Source organism: Nicotiana tomentosiformis, chromosome 2 (genome assembly GCF_000390325.3).
Source record: "Nicotiana tomentosiformis chromosome 2, ASM39032v3, whole genome shotgun sequence".
NCBI classification, from domain to species: domain Eukaryota; kingdom Viridiplantae; phylum Streptophyta; class Magnoliopsida; order Solanales; family Solanaceae; genus Nicotiana; species Nicotiana tomentosiformis.
Window position 1 is genome coordinate 192,299,436 of NC_090813.1, and position 19,198 is coordinate 192,318,633.

The following is a 19,198-nucleotide window of genomic DNA, read 5'->3' on the forward strand; positions in this document are numbered from 1 at the left end:
CGACACTCCGTAGATTTGTGTCCGGTTTTCCCACAGTTGTAGCAGTTTCCACTGAACCGCTTCTTGCTTGGGTTGTATTTCGGACCAGAAGCCTTCTTCCTCTTTTTGTTAGCTTCAACAATATTTGCTCCCATTATTGTTGAATTTCCACGGCCTCTCCTTTCAGCAGCTTTATTGTCCTCTTCGATTCTCAACCGAACAATGAGATCTTCAAGGGACATTTCCTTTCGTTTGTGTTTCAAATAATTTTTGAAGTCCTTCCACAACGGAGGCAACTTCTCAATCATTGCTGCTACTTGGAATGCTTCGTTGATTACAAGACCTTCAGCAAGTAGATCATGAATAATCACTTGCAATTCCTGGACTTGAGTAATAACAGACTTGCTATCTATCATTTTGTAGTCCAGAAATTTTGCGGCAACGAATTTCTTCATCCCGGCATCTTCAGTCTTATATTTCTTTTCAAGCGCATTCCACAATTCTTTGGATGTCTCCATGCTACTGTATACATTATACAGATTATCATCCAGTCCGCTAAGAATATAATTCTTGCATAAAAAATCAGAATGCTTCCACGCTTCAATCACGAGAAAGCGTTCATTATCTGGAGTTTTATCCGGCAGATCAGGAACATCTTCCTTGATGAACTTCTGTAGACATAACGTAGTTAAGTAGAAGAACATCTTCTGCTGCCAGCGTTTGAAATCAATCCCGGAAAATTTTCCGGGTTTTTCTGCCGGTGCCAACGCCGGTGTTCGGCTTGTCGTTGCGTTGGCAGTCGCCATCGGAACAGCTTGGTTTTCGTTTTCAGTCATCATCTTTTCTGTAAAAGAATGACACAAACAAACGTTTAATACACGTTTTCAAACTGGAGTAAAAATCACGTAGATTTTAATATCCAACAAAACGCCACGAAGGCTTAACTCTCCAAAACGGGAGTACACAAACCACAAAGGTTTTAGTTTGCAGAATAATAAGAATAACACAAGTACAGAAATAAATATTAAATTCCTTAAGATTGTTATTCCCGGTCAATATTGCTGTATTTGTAAATATTAATTCTGCAAAATATAAGTTAACGTAATGAAACAATAATAATAAATTCGAGCCCACTGAATTCACAGTGTTTCCTTAAGGAATTTAATCCCCTCCTAGTACCCAAGGTAATGGATTATTTCCTCCCAGGATAGAACGAATAACACACTGGTGTAGCGGTACTTCAAACCCCAGTGTTTCGGCGAACACAAAGTTCGGTAGCAAATCACACTTACAGTTGCTTTGTTTGAAGTTAAAAAACAATGCAGAACGAAGGAGTATATACTCAGAAAAACGTATGGAAGTTCTGAGAGGAAGGAGTGCAATGTATAGCCAATTTGTTGAGCGAATTGTATGTTGAGTTTTTGTTGTCTTTCTTCAACATTTGCTGCTCATATATATAGCAGCCAAGAAGGAGTGCAAGACCAAACGTCCACCCTTCATGGTGGAGCAAGCACTTCATGTTTGTGGAGCAAGCACTTCATGGTGGGAAGATCCGAATCCGAATCCGAATCCGAAGCCGAAGCCGAAGCCGAAGCCGAAGCCGTAGCCGTAGCCGTAGCCGTAGCCGTAGCCGTAGCCGTAGCCGAAGCCGAAGCCGAGCGAGCGACGACGACGACGGCGCGAGGCTTGCTTTCTTCTTAACTGTTTAAGAGCTACAAGAAGAGCAATTATATATATACCCACCAAAAATGTCTTCCACTTCCAATATGGGACAATGTCTCATTGTTAAGAGGGGAAACTTAAAATTTTACTCAAAATTTCATTTTTCCTCCATTTCCCATTCACCCTCATTTTAAGAATATTACATCTTAAAAAATAAAACCTCAACAATAATTAGATTCTAAATTTAATATTCATTCATATTTAATAATTTTTTTAACGCAAATATACTGTTTGAATAAAAGTTACCGGGTTTGGCTGAACTCCTAGCTTCGCTCCTGGACAAGATATCTTTATAGAATTATTTTTTCTATTCAAAAATGTAACAATTATAGAAGATTATTTCCTCTAAAAGCATATATATAAATTATTGTTACATTTACAAGATACTATAATTTTGAAGAATTATGGTTGCATTTACTTTATGTTTTTTTTAAAATCATTTGGAGCTGCATTGAATGTTTAAGTAGACCTAACATTAACTGCCACAGATACATTACAAAGACTGAAGTATGATTACTTGCAAATTCAAGTGTATTAGGCTGGTACCATGTTAGAGAAAGCTTATTTTAATGTGTACTGATCATGACTAGCAAATGTGACGTGTACTGACTATTCTATATGATACTCCGTCTCATGTGTCGTGTTTCTCTTTTACACGTCATTTAAAAAATATTATTTAGGAAATAAATTAGACTATTCTACCCTTATTTATGTCTTAAGATATAATCTCTCTTCATTTAATATTTATTCTATTTATGTGTTATCTCCATCCTCAAGAACAATTATTAGTAAGGGTAAAAAAGGAAAAAAATAATTAGTTTTGACATGAACTTCTAAAATAAGAAATAATTTGAGAACTATTTTTGGTAACCACAACTATTAGTATGAGACGGATGGAGTAATAAATAAGGGAGATGACAAAAAGAATCTAATCCTAACTGCTCAAATTGATAAAGTGCAAGATAATATAATCTACGGATACATGTTTAAATTTTATTCACTGACATTATAAAAAATATTTATGTACTTAATTCACTTATAAAATAATTACAGATAATTTTTTATGATAAATATTAATTGATAACTTGATGATTATGAATCTGCTATCACAATTTAAATAAAAATAACGATCCCTATTTTTTCACAATCAACGTTTATATTTCGTTTGGCTTTGAATTGCAAAACAAAAATGATTAAAATTTACCTTCGATTAGAACAGAAAATGCCAAGGTGATAGATGCAGTTCTGTTGTTAGTTAATATGGTATTAGAACAGAGAATAACTGCAAATGAAACAAACAGTAAAAACTTTCTCGCACTTGGTATTTACTATTTACGCCAAACCAAGCAACTTAACCCGTATTTACTATTTACGCCAAACCAAGCAACTTAACCCTGACAGTTACTCCTACAAATTAAAGTGAGAATACATATCATATAGCTATGATTAAATGATAAATGTATATGAAAGGCATAAGTCTTGCAATTCAGTATAAACACCACAGCATATTGAGAAGAAGACTTCGAAATTATGCAGCGGCTAATATGCAAGTCCCTCATCCAAATATATAGTACATGTAAATGACATTCCGAAAATTGTGCTAACAAATGTACGTACTTCAATCTACTCTATAGTCAAGGTCCAATACAATGTCAATAACACAATGCAGCAAATTCACTGCCAATCTGCTCAATCGTATCCTTGTTAGTCAGTTCAAATGGCCTGTAAACTACACCTCAAATGACTTGGGGAAAAATGCCTGGACACAATAGAGCCCCGAAAATTTGATGATGAGGACGCCTGGAAGATTACTGCAAGTTCCAATACATTAATGCAACGTTCGTAAACAAGAAAAAGTGTAAAGGGTTGAGATAAGGTCAACCCCCGATTCTTCTGAATTCGTTGCAGGGGAGAAAAAAGATCAGACTGTAGTATATCCTAAACAAGAATTTGCTTGATCTGTTTCTTCTGGTCCTCTGTTAATGATGTGGGGAAAAGAACCTCAAATTTAACATATAAATCGCCTTTCTTGTTACTGAAATGCAGTGGCATCCCTTCACCTTTAATCTTTCTCACTTCCTTTGGCTTAGTGATCCCCTGAGGAATAACAAACATGAGGAATACATTCATCACCAAAATTATCGGGTAACCTATATGAAACTGTAGCGCTCTTAGAACTGCATGGTAAGAATTTACCTTTGTGCCAATATCTACTAAATGGTCATCGAGATGTTTAATGGTCTTTTCGAAACCAACCAGCGCTTGCACCTGCATGGAAGAAAAAGAAAGTTTTAAGATCAAGTTAAAAGGTGAATCGAATATCAAAATAAATTAAATGAGTGATGTTAGTGATAAGTCGCATTACTAAGATTTTTCAATCGTATTGGATGGAAATTGAGTAAAACTTTGACCCCTTTAAGGTTATAATGCATGTAATTCTACTGATATTCATTTGGTTATTACCTATTACTCTGCATAAAGTATAAAGTGGAAACCTACAAGTGACTCATCAAGAATAACTTGTGAATACAAGTAGACAAACTGCCTATTTTTTCGGGCCATCAAAAACGACCTGAGGAACCATAGTCACCACCCCACCATGACCGTTCCTCGTTTTTTGGTGTTTTACGGCCATAAGACTATTTGTAGAACAAGTAGAAGACAAGTCTCACAAGCAAAATGGATCTGAAATATAGGTTCTTTAAAAGAGCATATTCACCTCTGCTCCGCTAGGACAAAGTTAACTGTGTTTCTATCTCCAATGGAGATTGAAAGATTGCTAACAAACTGAAGATAAGGCTACAACACATTTCAAATTAGGCGTTCACACATCATTCAAGCAATTTACTAATGCTCTTCTCCTCAAACTATCGATCACAGTAAACGCTCCAATCTCTTTTCCAGGAGCTAGAAAAGTCTCAGTGTAGTTTCATCATCCACCTAAGTCTTAAGTATTCATCATCCACCCTCTTCCTTGGTACAGTGAGAATTCTTCAAAGCAATTGGTGCATACTCCAACTCTAATTGAGCAATCCAAGTGGTCAAAGTTCACTATGGTCAAAGCATGCAAGGTTTTTGGGGTTAATGTGACTGGGTTTGAGCATGAATTGCTAGACATAATTTTGCGAATGGAGCAGAGAAGGCAACAACAAGTGCAGCAGCAGAAGCCATGCCATAAGTCAGGAAAAGATATCAAAAGCAAAGGGGAGGTAGAACGAAAAAGATTAATATGTGGGATCAATTATGACGGAAAAGAAAAACAGGCAAGTGGAAGTAGGGGCAGGTACTACAAATCCTTTTCAGGATGAAAGTAAAAATTTTGAGTTGGAATGTCGGGGGTCTGAATGACAACAATAAAAGGAGTACACTCAAATCTCTTTTACACATATGGCAGGCAGACTTAGTATGTCTACAGGAAATCAAAATAGAAGAATGGTCAGCTAGTCTCTTGCACCAGATATGGGGAAACAGGTGGATTGGTTGGGCTGAACTAAAGTCTTGTGGCACAAAGGGGGGAATTATAGTGTTGTGGGACAAAAGGCAGTGGCAATGTATGGATATCCGGGTGGGTACATTCTCCATCTCATGTATGATGGAGTCCCTTCAGGAGGACTTCAAATGGTGCTTCACTGGCATATATGGCCCTCATACCAGTCCTAAGAGAGAAGAATTATGGCATGAAATTGCTGGAATAAGGGGAATCTGGGATGGTCCTTGGGTATTAGGGGGTGATTTCAACGTATGCAGGTTTGAAAGTGAGAGGCTCACCTGTGTGAGAAGAACAAAAGCTATGAAAGACTTCTCAGAATTGATCCAAGACTTATGTATCATTGACTTGCCACTACATGGTGCTCAGTATACTTGGTCCAGGGGAGAGAATCACATACAAGCATCAAGGATAGACAGATTTATGATTTCAACAGAATGGAATGACAGCTTCAAAATTGTTAAGCAGATGGCCTTACCAAAGGTTATTTCTGATCACAGACCTATTTTGCTCGAGAGTGGTGATTGGGAGGCAACACCCTCATACTTAATTTGAAAACATGTGGCTTCAGGCTGAGGGGTTTCTTGACAAAGTGAAGGCTTGGTGGAAAAGTTATATAATTAGTGGTAGTTCAGATTTCATACTGGTTCAGAAGCTAAAGAATCTCAAAAAGGACATCACACACTGGAACAAAGAGGTCTTTGGCAAGCTAGAGGCCAGAAAGAACAAAATCTTAGACGAGCATCTCTCTCTTGAACAAATTGCTGAAAACAGAACACTTTCCACAGCAGAGAAATCACAGATGTTAGCGCTACAACAGGAGTATCAGCAACTGATAAAGGCTGAGGAGATCTCATGGAGGCAAAAATCCAGGTGTTTGCGGTTGAAGGAAGGGGACAGGAACACAAAATATTTTCAAAAGATGGCTAACTCTCATAGGAGGAACAACTGTATTGACAAACTCAAAGTAGGACCAGAGATTATCGAGGACAAAGACTCTATCAAAAGGGAAATTCTGGAATTTTATGAGAAACTATACACTGAACAGGAGAGCTGGAGACCTTGTGCTGAATTTGAAGGTCTAGCAAGCATTTCAGAAGAGGAGAAAACAGATCTTGAGCTGGCATTTCAAGAGGAAGAGGTCCTAGCAGTAATTAAGTCATGTGCTCCAGATAAGGCCCCTGGTCTTGATGGCTACACTATGTCATTCTTCCAGAAGGCTTGGGAGTTCATTAAAAATGATGTAATGAATGCACTTGATCACTTCCATCAACACTGCTACATGGTAAGGTGCACAAATGCTTCTTTCATAACTCTAATCCCAAAGAAAAAGGGAGCAATTGAACTAAAGGATTTTAGACCAATTAGTTTAATTGGCAGTGTATACAAGATTGCAGCCAAAGTTCTGGCAGAGAGGATAAAAAGAGTCATGGGGAAGCTGGTCTCTAACCATCAGAATGCTTTCATAAAAGATAAACAGATTACTGATGCAACCCTAATTGCAAATGAAGTCATAGATTGGAGGATGAAAAGTGGGGAACCAGGCATCCTATGCAAACTAGGTGTAGAGAAGGCATTTTATCAACTCAATTGGTCATACCTCATTACTATGCTAAAGAAGATGGGATTTGGAGACAGGTGGATTAGATGGGTCAAGTTCAGCATCACAACAGTTAAATACTCGGTGCTGATTAATAGGAGTCCAGTGGGCTTCTTCTCCCCTCAGAAAGGCCTAAGGCAAGGTGATCCATTATCACCCTTTCTCTTCATTCTAGCCATGGAAGGTCTTAGCAGAATGTTAGATAAAGCCAAGGAACTACAATGGATCAATGGTTTTGATGTTGGCAACATGACAACAAACTCAGTCAATGTCTCGCACCTTTTGTATGGTGATGATACCTTAATATTTTGTGGGGCTGAATCAAGACAAGTGCTTTACCTTAATATTACCCTACTAACCTTTGAAGCTTTTTCTGGACTTCATATCAACATGCTCAAGAGTGTTATATACCCTGTCAATGAGGTTACAAATCTGGCAGAGTTGGCAGATATTTTGTGCTGCAATACTGGCTCCTTCCCAACAACATATCTGGGACTTCCATTGGGTGCTAAGTTTAAAGCTACATTCAGTTGGGGCAGTGTGATTGAAAAATTTGAGAAAAGGCTAGCCTCCTGACAGATGCAGTACCTCTCGATGGGTGGTAGACTTACTTTGATTAACAACACTTTAGACAACATTCCAACATATACTATGTCATTATTCCCTATGCCTAGCAAGGTACTGAGACAGCTTGACAAAATCAGGAGGAACTTTTTGTGGGAAGGGAATAGTAAGGAACACAAATTCCACCTTGTAAAATGGTCTAAATGCACAATGCCTAAGATACAAGATGGACTGGACATTAAAAATTTGGCTACACATAACAAAAGTTTACTAATGAAGTGGTTATAGAGATACTCTCAGGAAAAACAAGCACTTTGGAAAGAGGTAGACACAGCTAAGCATGGAGCCCAAAGTCATTGGTGTACAAAAATCTCCCGAGCCTCATATGGAGTTGGACCTTGGAAATACATTAACAGACTTTGGGATGAATTCTATCAGAATGCCTACTTCTCTACAGGAAGTGGGACACTCATCAAATTCTGAAAAGATAAATGGCAAGGGAACTGTCTTCTAAAAGATGACTTTCCAAACCTCTATCACATCTCTTGTGATCCCGACTCATCCATTGCTCAATACAGGGAAAAAACAGTTGGAACATTCTTCTTAGAAGGTATACACAAGACTGAGAGTATGAGAAGCTGCTAAATCTACTGTCAAGGGTAGAGAATAATGGAATCAATGTTCATGCAGTAGACAAGCTAAAGTGGGGCAAGTCCAAGGAAGGTCTCTATTTTGTCAAGGCTGGATATACATCTTTGACAGCACAAAATGAAATGGTAGAAAGCTGGCCATGGAAGCTTATTTGGAGAACAAGAGCTCCTTTAAAAGTCACCTGCTTTTGTTGGACTGCACTACAAGATGCATGCCTCACTCAGGATAATCTAAGGAAAAAAAGCTTTCAGATTGCAAATAGATGTTACATGTGTCAGAACAATGAAGAAACCAACAACCATTTGTTTCTACACAGTCCAGTAGCTGCAGATGTGTGGAACATGTTTCTCTCAGTTTTTGGACTCAACTGGGTCATGCCTCGGAGCACCAAGGAAGCCTTTAGAAACTGGAACACATGGAAAGTTGATAAAATCATCAAGCAAATCTGGAGAATGATCCTTGCTAGTATTTTTTGGTGTTTATGGACAGAAAGAAATAGGAAATGTTTTGATGGTGTATCAACTCCAATTCACTCTATTAAGGCTAGGTGCTTAATGTTTCTTTTTAGTTGGCACAAATTGTCTCCTGTAGACACTCCTGATAGCTTTCTGAACTTTGTCAGAACCTTGGTCTTAAATTAGCATTTCTTGTATTAGAGTTGACTTAGTTCTTTTTGCTGTATTATCTTTTGTACTACTTAAGAGTGGCATGTGGGCCGGTTAGAACCGAGACCGTCCCAGGACTGCAAGCCCATATGGGCGGTGGGCCTAAACGGTCCTAATCGGATAGGACTGGGACCGTGGGGAGGTGGGCTGGGTAGTGGGCCGGTCCTATAGGGGAGACCCGCGAAACCGGGACCGTTTGGGACCGGGACCGGCTGAGAAGTGGGCCGGTTCAAGCGGTTCTAAACGGGCCTATCCGGGCCCAACGGATAATTTTAATAAAAAAAAATTGACCATTTGGCCATTTAAAAACTAGCCGTTTGGTCTGCCAAAATAGTCGTTGGCTATTTGCAAAATAGCCATTTAACCCCCCAAACTTTGTTTATAATTACACTTTTTCCCTATTTTCAACTATAAATACCCCCTCATTCTTTCATTTTTCTCACAAAATCATCAATCTCTCTCAATCTCTCTCAATCTCTCTAATATTCTTCTATAATTGCTTACTTAATTGTTACATTTTGTGCAAAATTGTGAAGTTGGTGAATTGAAGTCTTCAAGTTTTCAACGATAATTAATTTTCAACAAGTTGTTCGTCAATTCAGTAAACTCGTTCTAACTCTTAAGTTTTAATATTATAGTTTTGTTTGTTTTATTTACTTTGCTTGATTAATTAAGATGGCTTATTCCTTAAAAAAAATGTTTAGTAAAAATAAGGGAAAATCCAAGAGTGGTGAATCTAGTGGCCAATCTGTTCCTCCTCCACTTCCCCGGCTCCCCGACCCAAACCTGTTACCCGTCCTACACCTCCTATTCTTGATAGCGATAATAGTTTATTACAATTTACCGAGAGTCAATTTTGCCATAATATTGCACCCGGTGAACAATTAAACCATGAATATATGAATGCTCTTTATGGTAATCCAACTATTGATGAAAATGATGATGAAGAAATAGATTTTGATGAAACGCAACCGGATGACGATACACCCACTAGTCCTACTCCTGAAGTTAACCCAACTAATAATAATCCAAATGATGTCCCGTCTGACCCTCCTGTTACTGCCCCTACTTTTTCTAGACAACCTTCTAAACGGGCAGAAACATCTCTTGTTTGGCCATTTTTTACTCAACTAAAAGAAAAAAATAGGGCTAAGTGTAAAACTTGTGGCAAAGAGTTAGTTTTTAAATATGTTGGAAGTCGGGGGGAGGGAAGTTTGACTAGACACATATTGCTACACCCTCAAGATAAAGCTAGATATTTTCGTATGAAAGCTTTGGCCGAGGGGACAAGTGCACCTAGTCAGGCTGACCTTAGTACCGAGTCAAATCAATTTCAACCGGGAATTAACACTGTTACCGGTGGTATTTTATATTATGATCCAAAAAAAGATCGGAAAGAATTGGCACAAATGGTTACTGTTATGTGCTTACCCTATAGTTTTCCTTCTAACCCTCACTTTGTGCATTATATTAGAAAAGTTTATAATCCTACTTATAAAGGTTTTCCTCGCACAACCGTAAAGAGCGATATTTATAAATATAAACATGAATATGAACAATATTTGCGCTATTTATTTACTCATATAAATTGTCGTGTTGCTATTACAACTGATATTGGTAGAAGTGGTAATGACTGTGATTACCTTACTGTTACCGGTCATTGGATTGATGAGGATTGGATAATGCAAAAGCGCATTATTGCTTATAGAATAATTAATTCATGTCACACAGGGCAGTTTATTTCTAGCACGGTTACGGATATTTGTAGATATTTTTGCATTAGTGATAAAATAATGTCAGTTTCAATGGATAAAGCTACTAGTAACACAAATGTTGTATCCTTGCTTACCACTACACTAAGTCCTGCATTTAGTAACATTTTTCATGTTAGATGTATTTGTCATATTTACCATTTACTTGTGGGTGATGGTATGCGAATTTTAAATGTTAAAATTGAAAAGGTTAAAATGGCTCTTAATTAGCTTTTTTATTCAAACCGTAGAAGTAGACTTAGAGAATATTTTAAAAGATAAAATGAATTTGGCCTAAGAGAAAGAAAAGTTCCTAAACCTTGTCCGACAAGATGGAATTACATGTATGAAAGTTTAGTTGTTGCATATGAATATAGAAACCCCATAAACTCAACGTTTAATGCTCATGTAAGTGATGATGATGAACACCTTACAAATGCGGATTGGGCTAATGTTAAAATGCTTGTAGATTTTTTAGAAAAATTTCATATTGCTACAAATGAATTTTCTGGGCAATATTATCCTACTATTTCTAACTGTTTAGTTTATATTGCAGAACTTGCAAATTTATTTGATCATTTTTCAGAGGGTGGGAAAATTTATCAACTTGCTATTGATTCTATGAGAAAAAAGTTTAAAAAATATTTTTTCCATATTCCCCCTATTTACGGTGTTGCTGCATTGTTAAATCCTACTATGAAATTAGGAGGTCCTCAATTTTGGTATGAAACTGTTTATAATGGTTTAGCACTTGAAGATGAGGAGTTGTCTAAACTTCCGGACGCAATAGCCTCAATTAAAATAAATGTTCAAACAATTTATAATGCTTCTCAAGTTGCATTAAATCATGCTAGACCAAATGTTCCAACTCCTTCTTCTTCTAGTTCTCTATCATCTAAAAGAACTGCGGGAGTAAGAGCACTTGGTGCTTGGGCAGGGTTCGGGGGTTCTCAAGGTTCTAGTACTAGTGATTTTTCACAACTAAATGAGCTTGAAGTTTACTTGTCACAGGGAATTGAGAAAGTGAATCCCGACGGCTCCTTTAATATTTTGGAATGGTGGAAGGACAAAGAAAAACACTTTCCGATTCTTTCAAGGATGGCCCGAGACATTTTAAATATTCAAGCTTCAACAGTGGCATTAGAGAGCGCTTTTAGTCAAGCAAGACTTCAACTCGGTGATTATAGAGCGTCTATGAGGGAGAGCTTGGAAAAATCAGTACTTTTAAGAGATTGGATCCGTTCGGAAAGAAGAAATTTTGGACTTGCTGAATCACAACCAGAGGTAGACGAAGCTTACGAAGAAATGCTAGCTGAACTTGCGGAGGATGATGCTTCGCCTGGAAGCGGTGATGACCAAGCTTCTTTTCCGCCACTACCAACGGAAATTCCTCCGGACTTTGAAGGATTTATGAAATTTTTAAGAGATACCATGTAAATTAATATGTAACTTGTATTTTGGCACATCTTGATTAGTTTCTTTTTCTTCTCAATGGTGGTATTAGCACCTTGTTGTGCTTATTCCATGGGGGGAGGAAGACTAAGAAAGATATTGCCATGATTTTTTAATGCTATAATAAAATTATAACGCATTGCTTTGAATATCTCTTTAGAATATTTTTGTCTTTTTATATAGTATAAATATCTTAAGCTGTATATATAGTATAATATAGTGTATATATATATATATATATATATATCTTAAGATGTATATATAGTATAGTATATATATAAGCTTATATACATCATATAGTATATAAATCGAATATAGCTTATATATATTAAGATGTATATATAATAAATCGAATATATATATATATATATATCTTAAGATGTATATATAGTATAGTATATATATAAGCTTATATACATCTTAAGATATATATATATATATATATATATATATATATTAAGATGTATATATAGTATATAAATCGAATATAGCTTATATATATTAAGATGTATATATAATAAATCGAATATATATATATATATACATCTTAAGATATATATATATTATACTATATATACATAGTATATAAGCCATATTCGATAGTATACATCTTAAGATATAATATATATACATCTATATAGGTGAAAATTCTATAATATAATTTAAAAATTGCCTTAGATATTTTTATTACCATTTTTTTTCTCTAACTTGTATAAAAAAAATTTAAAAAATAGAAAGTATCAGTTGGGCCCACTTAGGCCCGCTTAGGATCGGGACCGGCCCACTTAACCCGGGACTGTTAGTTCGTGGTCTCGGTCCCGGGCCGGTTCCAACAAGAAGCCCGCGAAGCCCGGGACCACTTAGGACAGGCCCACCTAGGACCGGCCCACTTGGGACCGGGCCCGTGAAGCCCATTTAGGACCGGGCCCGGCCCACATGCCACCCTTAGTACTACTGCATCTTCTTGATGCCATCAATAAACAAATTACTTTATTCAAAAAAAAAAACATGGACCACCACCACTAAGGGTTGTTCCAACAGAAATATAATTTGGTCAATATTTTGTCTCAACACATTGAAACTCCAAGAAAGGATTTACAATCTAGCGAAGTCTTTATATTAACGAACAAAGTTTTCTGCAGGGTTAATTGAGCTCGACATCAGTGCCAGTCACCATGAAACTAGATACTTCTGATCCATTGAGACTGATACAACACATAAAAGAGGCATCTACACACTGTCGCTGCAGCACCATTAAATAATTTGCCCAATCATTCTTATATGTATATTATATCAGAGAGTTGCACAAGCATGCGCAATTGAGGGTGAGGTGGACAAAGACAAAACACAAAGGCTGGAGATATAGTGAGGTGCCTCTGCAGGAATTTTTAGAAGCTTGAATTAGAGGACATTTATCTTTGTGATTTCCAGACGGTCAATGTATGTTAAGACCCAATATTCCCAGCATTTTGTTATACTAATTTCTTACCTTAACTCTCCTTCAACAACGTTCATAGTTTGATAACGATGTTGAATAAATGGGCTTATATTCTCGTAAATGAATAGAAAATATTACCAGAGTAATAGTAACAGTTGTGTGTAGGTCATTTCCTTCCCTTTTGAAGCGGTCATGAGGAGCTGTGCGAATGCGGAACTGTCCCAAGAAATAATAAAGAAAAATATATGTCACACTCAAATTGTACATAAAAACAAAGTCCGTTCTGTGTAGCATGGGATAAAGTCAAACCTTCAAGTCTCCGGGTTCACCATCTATCTTAGGCTCACCATCCTCATAAAATACTACTTCCTGTCAAAAGAAATTTCTTATTATTTCAAAACAATGTTCCAAAGACTTATGAGAGGAGAAAGACAATCAACAATCAGAAGCAGTTTATTGATATTCCTGCTTTGGTGTAGTAGGACATGACAAGAGAAAAAACATTTCGAATAAGTTAGTGCTGCTCAAAGCCCCACAAGTTTCTGAAAATTAAGAAACAGTAACATTTATGTTGTTGAAGCCTCTTTAGAATGAAAGAACATATATCACCAAACAAGCGCTTATGATTCCAAACATGTGAACCCTAATAGCTGGAAAGGCCTTTGATAGTTAAATAGCTAGAGATTTATACTAAAAAGAGTGTATACAGGTCAATTTAGCAAAAATAAGCTGAAACAGTGAGAAATAGAATTTCATAAGAAAGACGGATCAGAGAAGCTCTAAGAAGACAATAATAAAAGGAATAAGTTGCTTTTACATTTGCTGCACATAGTTATGCAGACAAGAAGAAATGGATAATTGATCAACTTTTACTTAATGTTTCCTTTAATTCTGCTATATTGATCAAGCCCTTGCAAAAATAGGTCTCCGATGTACTGCTACCAGGCCATTTTAGGATGACCATGAGGTGCACTTCAGATCAACATTAAATTCGCCAGTCTTATTTATTAGTTGCAGAAACGAGGTTGACTGTAAGGAGCATCTCATATCAACATCTAGCAATGGCTAATCTTTACTAGTAGTTGCAGCGCTAAAAGACTCAAGTTCCTAGAGTGCAACATAAAAGTCAAGCTGACCAGAAGAACATAGAAAGTAAATTGCACTGTATATCATAATGAAGCTCCTGACAATACTAGCGGGCAAAAAGGGTACAAGGAAGTATGTCAAAGTGTGTACAGACAAGCTTGAGTTAAAAAAAGTTCATTGCAATGGAACGTTTGCTAACAAATTAAGTATCACTAAACCAAATTAAGCATATAAGTAAGAACTCAAGACGGGAGCTTACTTGTCCGTCTTGCATTCCTTTCTCGATATCTACAGTAATTTCATAGCCCTCCCTTTCAAACTTCACATTGGGGCATTTGTCACAGACCTAAAGAGCACAATTACGGAATTTAAGAAAATTCAGATGCTGTACTTTAAAAGTAGATGAAACACCACACAAAACTAAGTTTTATTTTCTCTGAACAAAGTTCAGGTGATTGAACTAAAGAGATGATGCTGTACATCTGTTGCATAAAGGATCAATAAAACACACCTGCTCTGTCATCTGCTGGAACATTCCCGGACCGATTTGTCGGTGATACACCTCATTGCGGCAGTTGCAACGCCTCTTACCAGGGGCTGGCTTTAAAACGTTTTTCTCTCTCCACACCTGTTTTATTCACCAAAACATAGGTATGAAAATGCTACAAGCCAATGTCACCAGAAAAGATAAGCTGGCTAAAAAGACATACAATTTGGTCACTGAAAAGCTCCTTTAATGGAGTTAGCATTTAGTATACTGATCAACAGAATAAGCTAGTGGAGCCCGTTTCATGACGCCCCCACAGTATCACAAAAACAAAAATAAGCAAGAACTTGCACTGTCTAACATTAGGATTTCAACCATTTATGTCAAATCACAATTCTAAATATAAAGGTTGTGCCCAAAAGGACTTGTACTTTCCCACCTTCTAGGGAACAACTTATATACAAGACGTATCTCGACCAGATGTGGGAGAAATAAATTTTCTGGCTTCTTTCAAATTCGGGTTGATTATTAGCTGTTAATAAAAACAAGGATGATATAGTTCAGATTAGGTTTTATAAATTGCAGAGAAGTGGGGATGTGCCTAAAGCTTTTAATGACTTTTTATAACAGAAACCATAAATGGTGTATTTTACTAATCCAAGCATGTTAAAGATTAGTGATAAAGGCCGCAACAGAAAAATGTCTGTATGCTAACTTGAGGAGAAGGCTTCAGCATTAATATACAAAATAAGTAAAGGATTACCTTCAAGGAACCCCCCATGTATAAATCTTCCAATGTTGCATCCAAATCAACAATCACATCATCTCCTTTGATAATTTTCTCTTCCTCTTCCATTGAGCCTCCGCCAAAAAACCTTGCAAATTACTGCTTTGTTAGCAAGAAATATTGCCATTTCATACCAACGGTAAGGGGCAAACTCTCCAATTCAGTTTTCTTTTAGTTCTCAAACTGAATAATAAAAGGAAATTATCAGCTTGTAACTCAAATTTCCCAGAAAATATCAAGCTTGAACTAGCCCGGACAGTGAGGATTGTTCCTACAGAATGCTAATATGAAAACCCAAGAAATTCTTCTCCCTCCACTATCTTAATACATTTCGGATCTGGTTTAATGTCTTCCACAGTACCAGATGACTTCTTCAAGCCACTGTATCATTAAGAAACTCTTTTTAAGCCCAAGCGTTATACTAGCTAGCAGGTAAACCGCCACATCTTCCACTGCAAGCCATTTAACCTCAAACGCTTTTTAAGTCAGAGTTGAGGGTCTATTGGAAACAACCTCTCTATCCTCACAAGGTAGGGGTAAGGTTTGCGTACACACTACCCTCCTCAGACCCCACGGTGTGGGATAATACTGGGTACGTTGTTGTTGTTGCTTCCTAAGCCAGATCTTATTCCACTCTATATCATTTATCTGCTTGCTTATACCAGATTCTCTTTGCATTTCTCATTTGTTGGAAATGCTAACTGAAAATAAATCTATCTAGGGCTCCTACTTCACCAAAACGCCCCAAAAAGAAAATTCAAAAGTACGTTCCATCACAGAAGAGTAAAAAGAGAAGGTAGTCAACATCCCAAGATTGTTATCCATATATAAATCATATAGCTTGAACGTAAACGAATTCACACTTCATTCTTTCATATCCATCAAAAATAAAATTTCATTGGCTTTCGCTACATTTTTCACATGAACTTACAAGTAACTGAGGTAACTTATACTGTATACAGAGATTTCGCTGGACAGCTAAACGGAGGGAAATAAGTTTATGTAGATGCCTATAACCTCAGGTTATGAATAATGTACCAGGTATGGAATACCAACCAATCTTTGGTGGTGTTGAATAATAAACTGTAAATTAAACCAAAAACATACTATTTAAAAGAAAAAATGATGAATACCCGTTCGCCGTACATAAATCTTAAGGTTACACTTATAACGAGTCAGTAATCAAATGAACAATATCCTTTTGACATAGCTTTACCAAAATCAGCTAGAGATTAGTCAATTAAAGCTGATGAATGAGTTAAAACCCAAGATTGTTATCCATATATAAATAATATAGCTTGAACGTAAACGAATTCACACTTCATTCTTTCATATCCATCAAAAATAAAATTTCATTGGCTTTCGCTACATTTTTCACATGAACTTACAAGTAACTGAGGTAACTTATACTGTATACAGAGATTTCGCTGGACAGCTAAATGGAGGGAAATAAGTTTATGTAGATGCCTATAACCTCAGGGTATGAATAATGTACCAGGTATGGAATACCAACCAATCTTTGGTGGTGTGGAATAATAAACTGTAAATTAAACCAAAAACATACTATTTAAAAGAAAAAAATGATGAATACCCGTTCGGCATACATAAATCTTAAGGTTACACTTATAACGAGTCAGTAGTTAAATGAACAATACCTTTTTGACATAGCTTTACCAAAATCAGCTAGAGATTAATCAATTAAAGCTGATGAATGAGTTAAAACTTAAAAGTCTCACCTCATGTCTACTTATATCTTGTAGCTTTACGCAAAATACAGATTATAGTTTGTTTCTTATAAGTTGTAAAAGTAGACAAGTTTCTCAATACAAAGTCGATCAATATCAATCAACTTCGCCTCAATCCCAGAAATAGTTTGAAATCTATATGAATCCTCTATACTCAGAGTTGCTGCGCACCAGGTATATTGCACTAAATTACGCAGGTACAATGACCAAAGAGAAAAACAGTACCAAATGAAGTTGGGGAAAGCATGGAATAAAGGGTATCAACTTACTGGCTAAATATGTCTTGCATGTTCATTCCTGAACCTCTGCCTCCGCTGGCAGCATGTTGTTTAAGACCTTCTTCTCCATACCGGTCGTATATATTCCTCTTTTCACTATCCGACAGCACTTCATAAGCTGTTAATCCCTCAAGAATATGAGTACCACAGAAAACTAATCTTTCAAAATTATACAATTTAGAACTAACAAGCCACATAAGTAACAATAACAACGCCTCAATCCCCACTAGTTGGGATGGTCTATATGAATCGTCTATATCCACATCACTCTATAGGCACCCATTATTTCTTTTCAAAAACTACTCTAAAAATATCATCTAGTCAGTTCCTAGTAGCGCCCATTATCACAAAATCTTGCAACAACAACAGCTATACCATCAATTATTTCCCTATATGAATCCTCCACTTCCACTCTGCTCTATAAGGACCCATTTAATTATGTTAAAATATCATCTAACAAAGCATTCAATATCAAAAAAATTGCAACAACAACAATTATGAGTCAATCTAAAACTAGTTTAGGTCAGCTGTGTAAACCCTACATATTCATTCCACTGTATATCAGCACATCTCATTGCATAAACAACAACAACACCTCAATCACAAGCTAGTTGGGGTTGGTTGTATAAATCCTTATTATCTAAATGCTCCATTTAGGTCCATAATATTTCAATACTATGCCCTTAAGGGTAATCTAACACTAGGGATTCTCTAATATACTCTAGTAATTATATCTCTAGAGGATTCAACTCTAATTTTACGGTTATAGCAGGTTACTTTTCTACTTTCCAGGTTACCATATCATGCTTGTTTCTAAAATTTACCTATGGCACACTAACGGTGCACAGAACTTAAAATCATCTCTAATATACTAAGAGTCTTCCTAGTAAGAACTACCTTCTAGCTGGTACCGCATATACAAATTTCTCATTGCAATACTCAATAATTTCTCTAATCAACAACTTCTAATAAGTTATAAGAGATATACCATTACTGATTTCTGCAAATTTCTTATTAGCCTCTTCATTTCCCTGGTTTTTATCAGGATGATACTTCAAAGCAAGCTTCCTATAAGCACGTTTGATCTGTTCGTCCGAAGCGCCTTTCGGAACTTGCAATATGTCATAATAACTCTTCCTGTAACGATTGAACAAATTTCATGAGAATGAAAACAAAGCACATTTCGCACACCAAATTAACAAACAAATACATAGTGAAATTAAATTAAATTAAAAATGCTTACGACGCAATGGCAATTAAAGTGTATGATAAACAGCACAATAAAAAGAGCAATTTTGATCTTCCGTGCGCCATATCGATTGATTCCCTAGAAAATCTAGGGTGTGTAAACAGATCTACTGCTCGAAGAAATCGAACAATCTGGAATTTGCTTTTTTCAGTTTGCAATTTGTTCTATGAGAGATTCAACAGGATTAACTGTCGTCTCAGTGAATTTTTGCTGAGCTGAACCAGGGACTGGGGCCCGATGGTTGAAAAATGAAATCT

General features: G+C 36.6%; 1 protein-coding gene across 1 annotated transcript; it reads right to left on the minus strand.

Moving 5' to 3' along the window:
• Positions 1–3,186: 3,186 nt before the first annotated feature.
• On the minus strand, positions 3,187–19,198 carry LOC104100584 (dnaJ protein ERDJ3B-like). The gene is made up of 10 exons (XM_009607842.4): positions 18,936–19,198; positions 18,681–18,829; positions 17,684–17,810; positions 15,646–15,757; positions 14,907–15,023; positions 14,655–14,741; positions 13,619–13,678; positions 13,448–13,525; positions 3,898–3,969; positions 3,187–3,798 (listed from the first exon to the last, which is right to left on the minus strand). The coding sequence occupies exons 1-10, from the start codon at positions 19,004–19,006 to the stop codon at positions 3,640–3,642; spliced, it is 1,032 nt and encodes a 343-aa protein (XP_009606137.1). The 5' UTR covers positions 19,007–19,198; the 3' UTR covers positions 3,187–3,639.

Bases quoted from the DNA above. Each gene is read 5' to 3' on its own strand.
- LOC104100584 (XM_009607842.4), bottom strand. From the start codon at position 19,006: ATGGCGCACGGAAGATCAAAATTGCTCTTTTTATTGTGCTGTTTATCA. The intron at 15,024-15,645 runs GTAATCCTTTAC...TGAATAAAACAG, and splicing joins ACATGGGGGGTTCCTTGAAG to GTGTGGAGAGAGAAAAACGT. The intron at 13,679-14,654 runs GTAAGCTCCCGT...TTCTTTTGACAG, and splicing joins AAGGAATGCAAGACGGACAA to GAAGTAGTATTTTATGAGGA.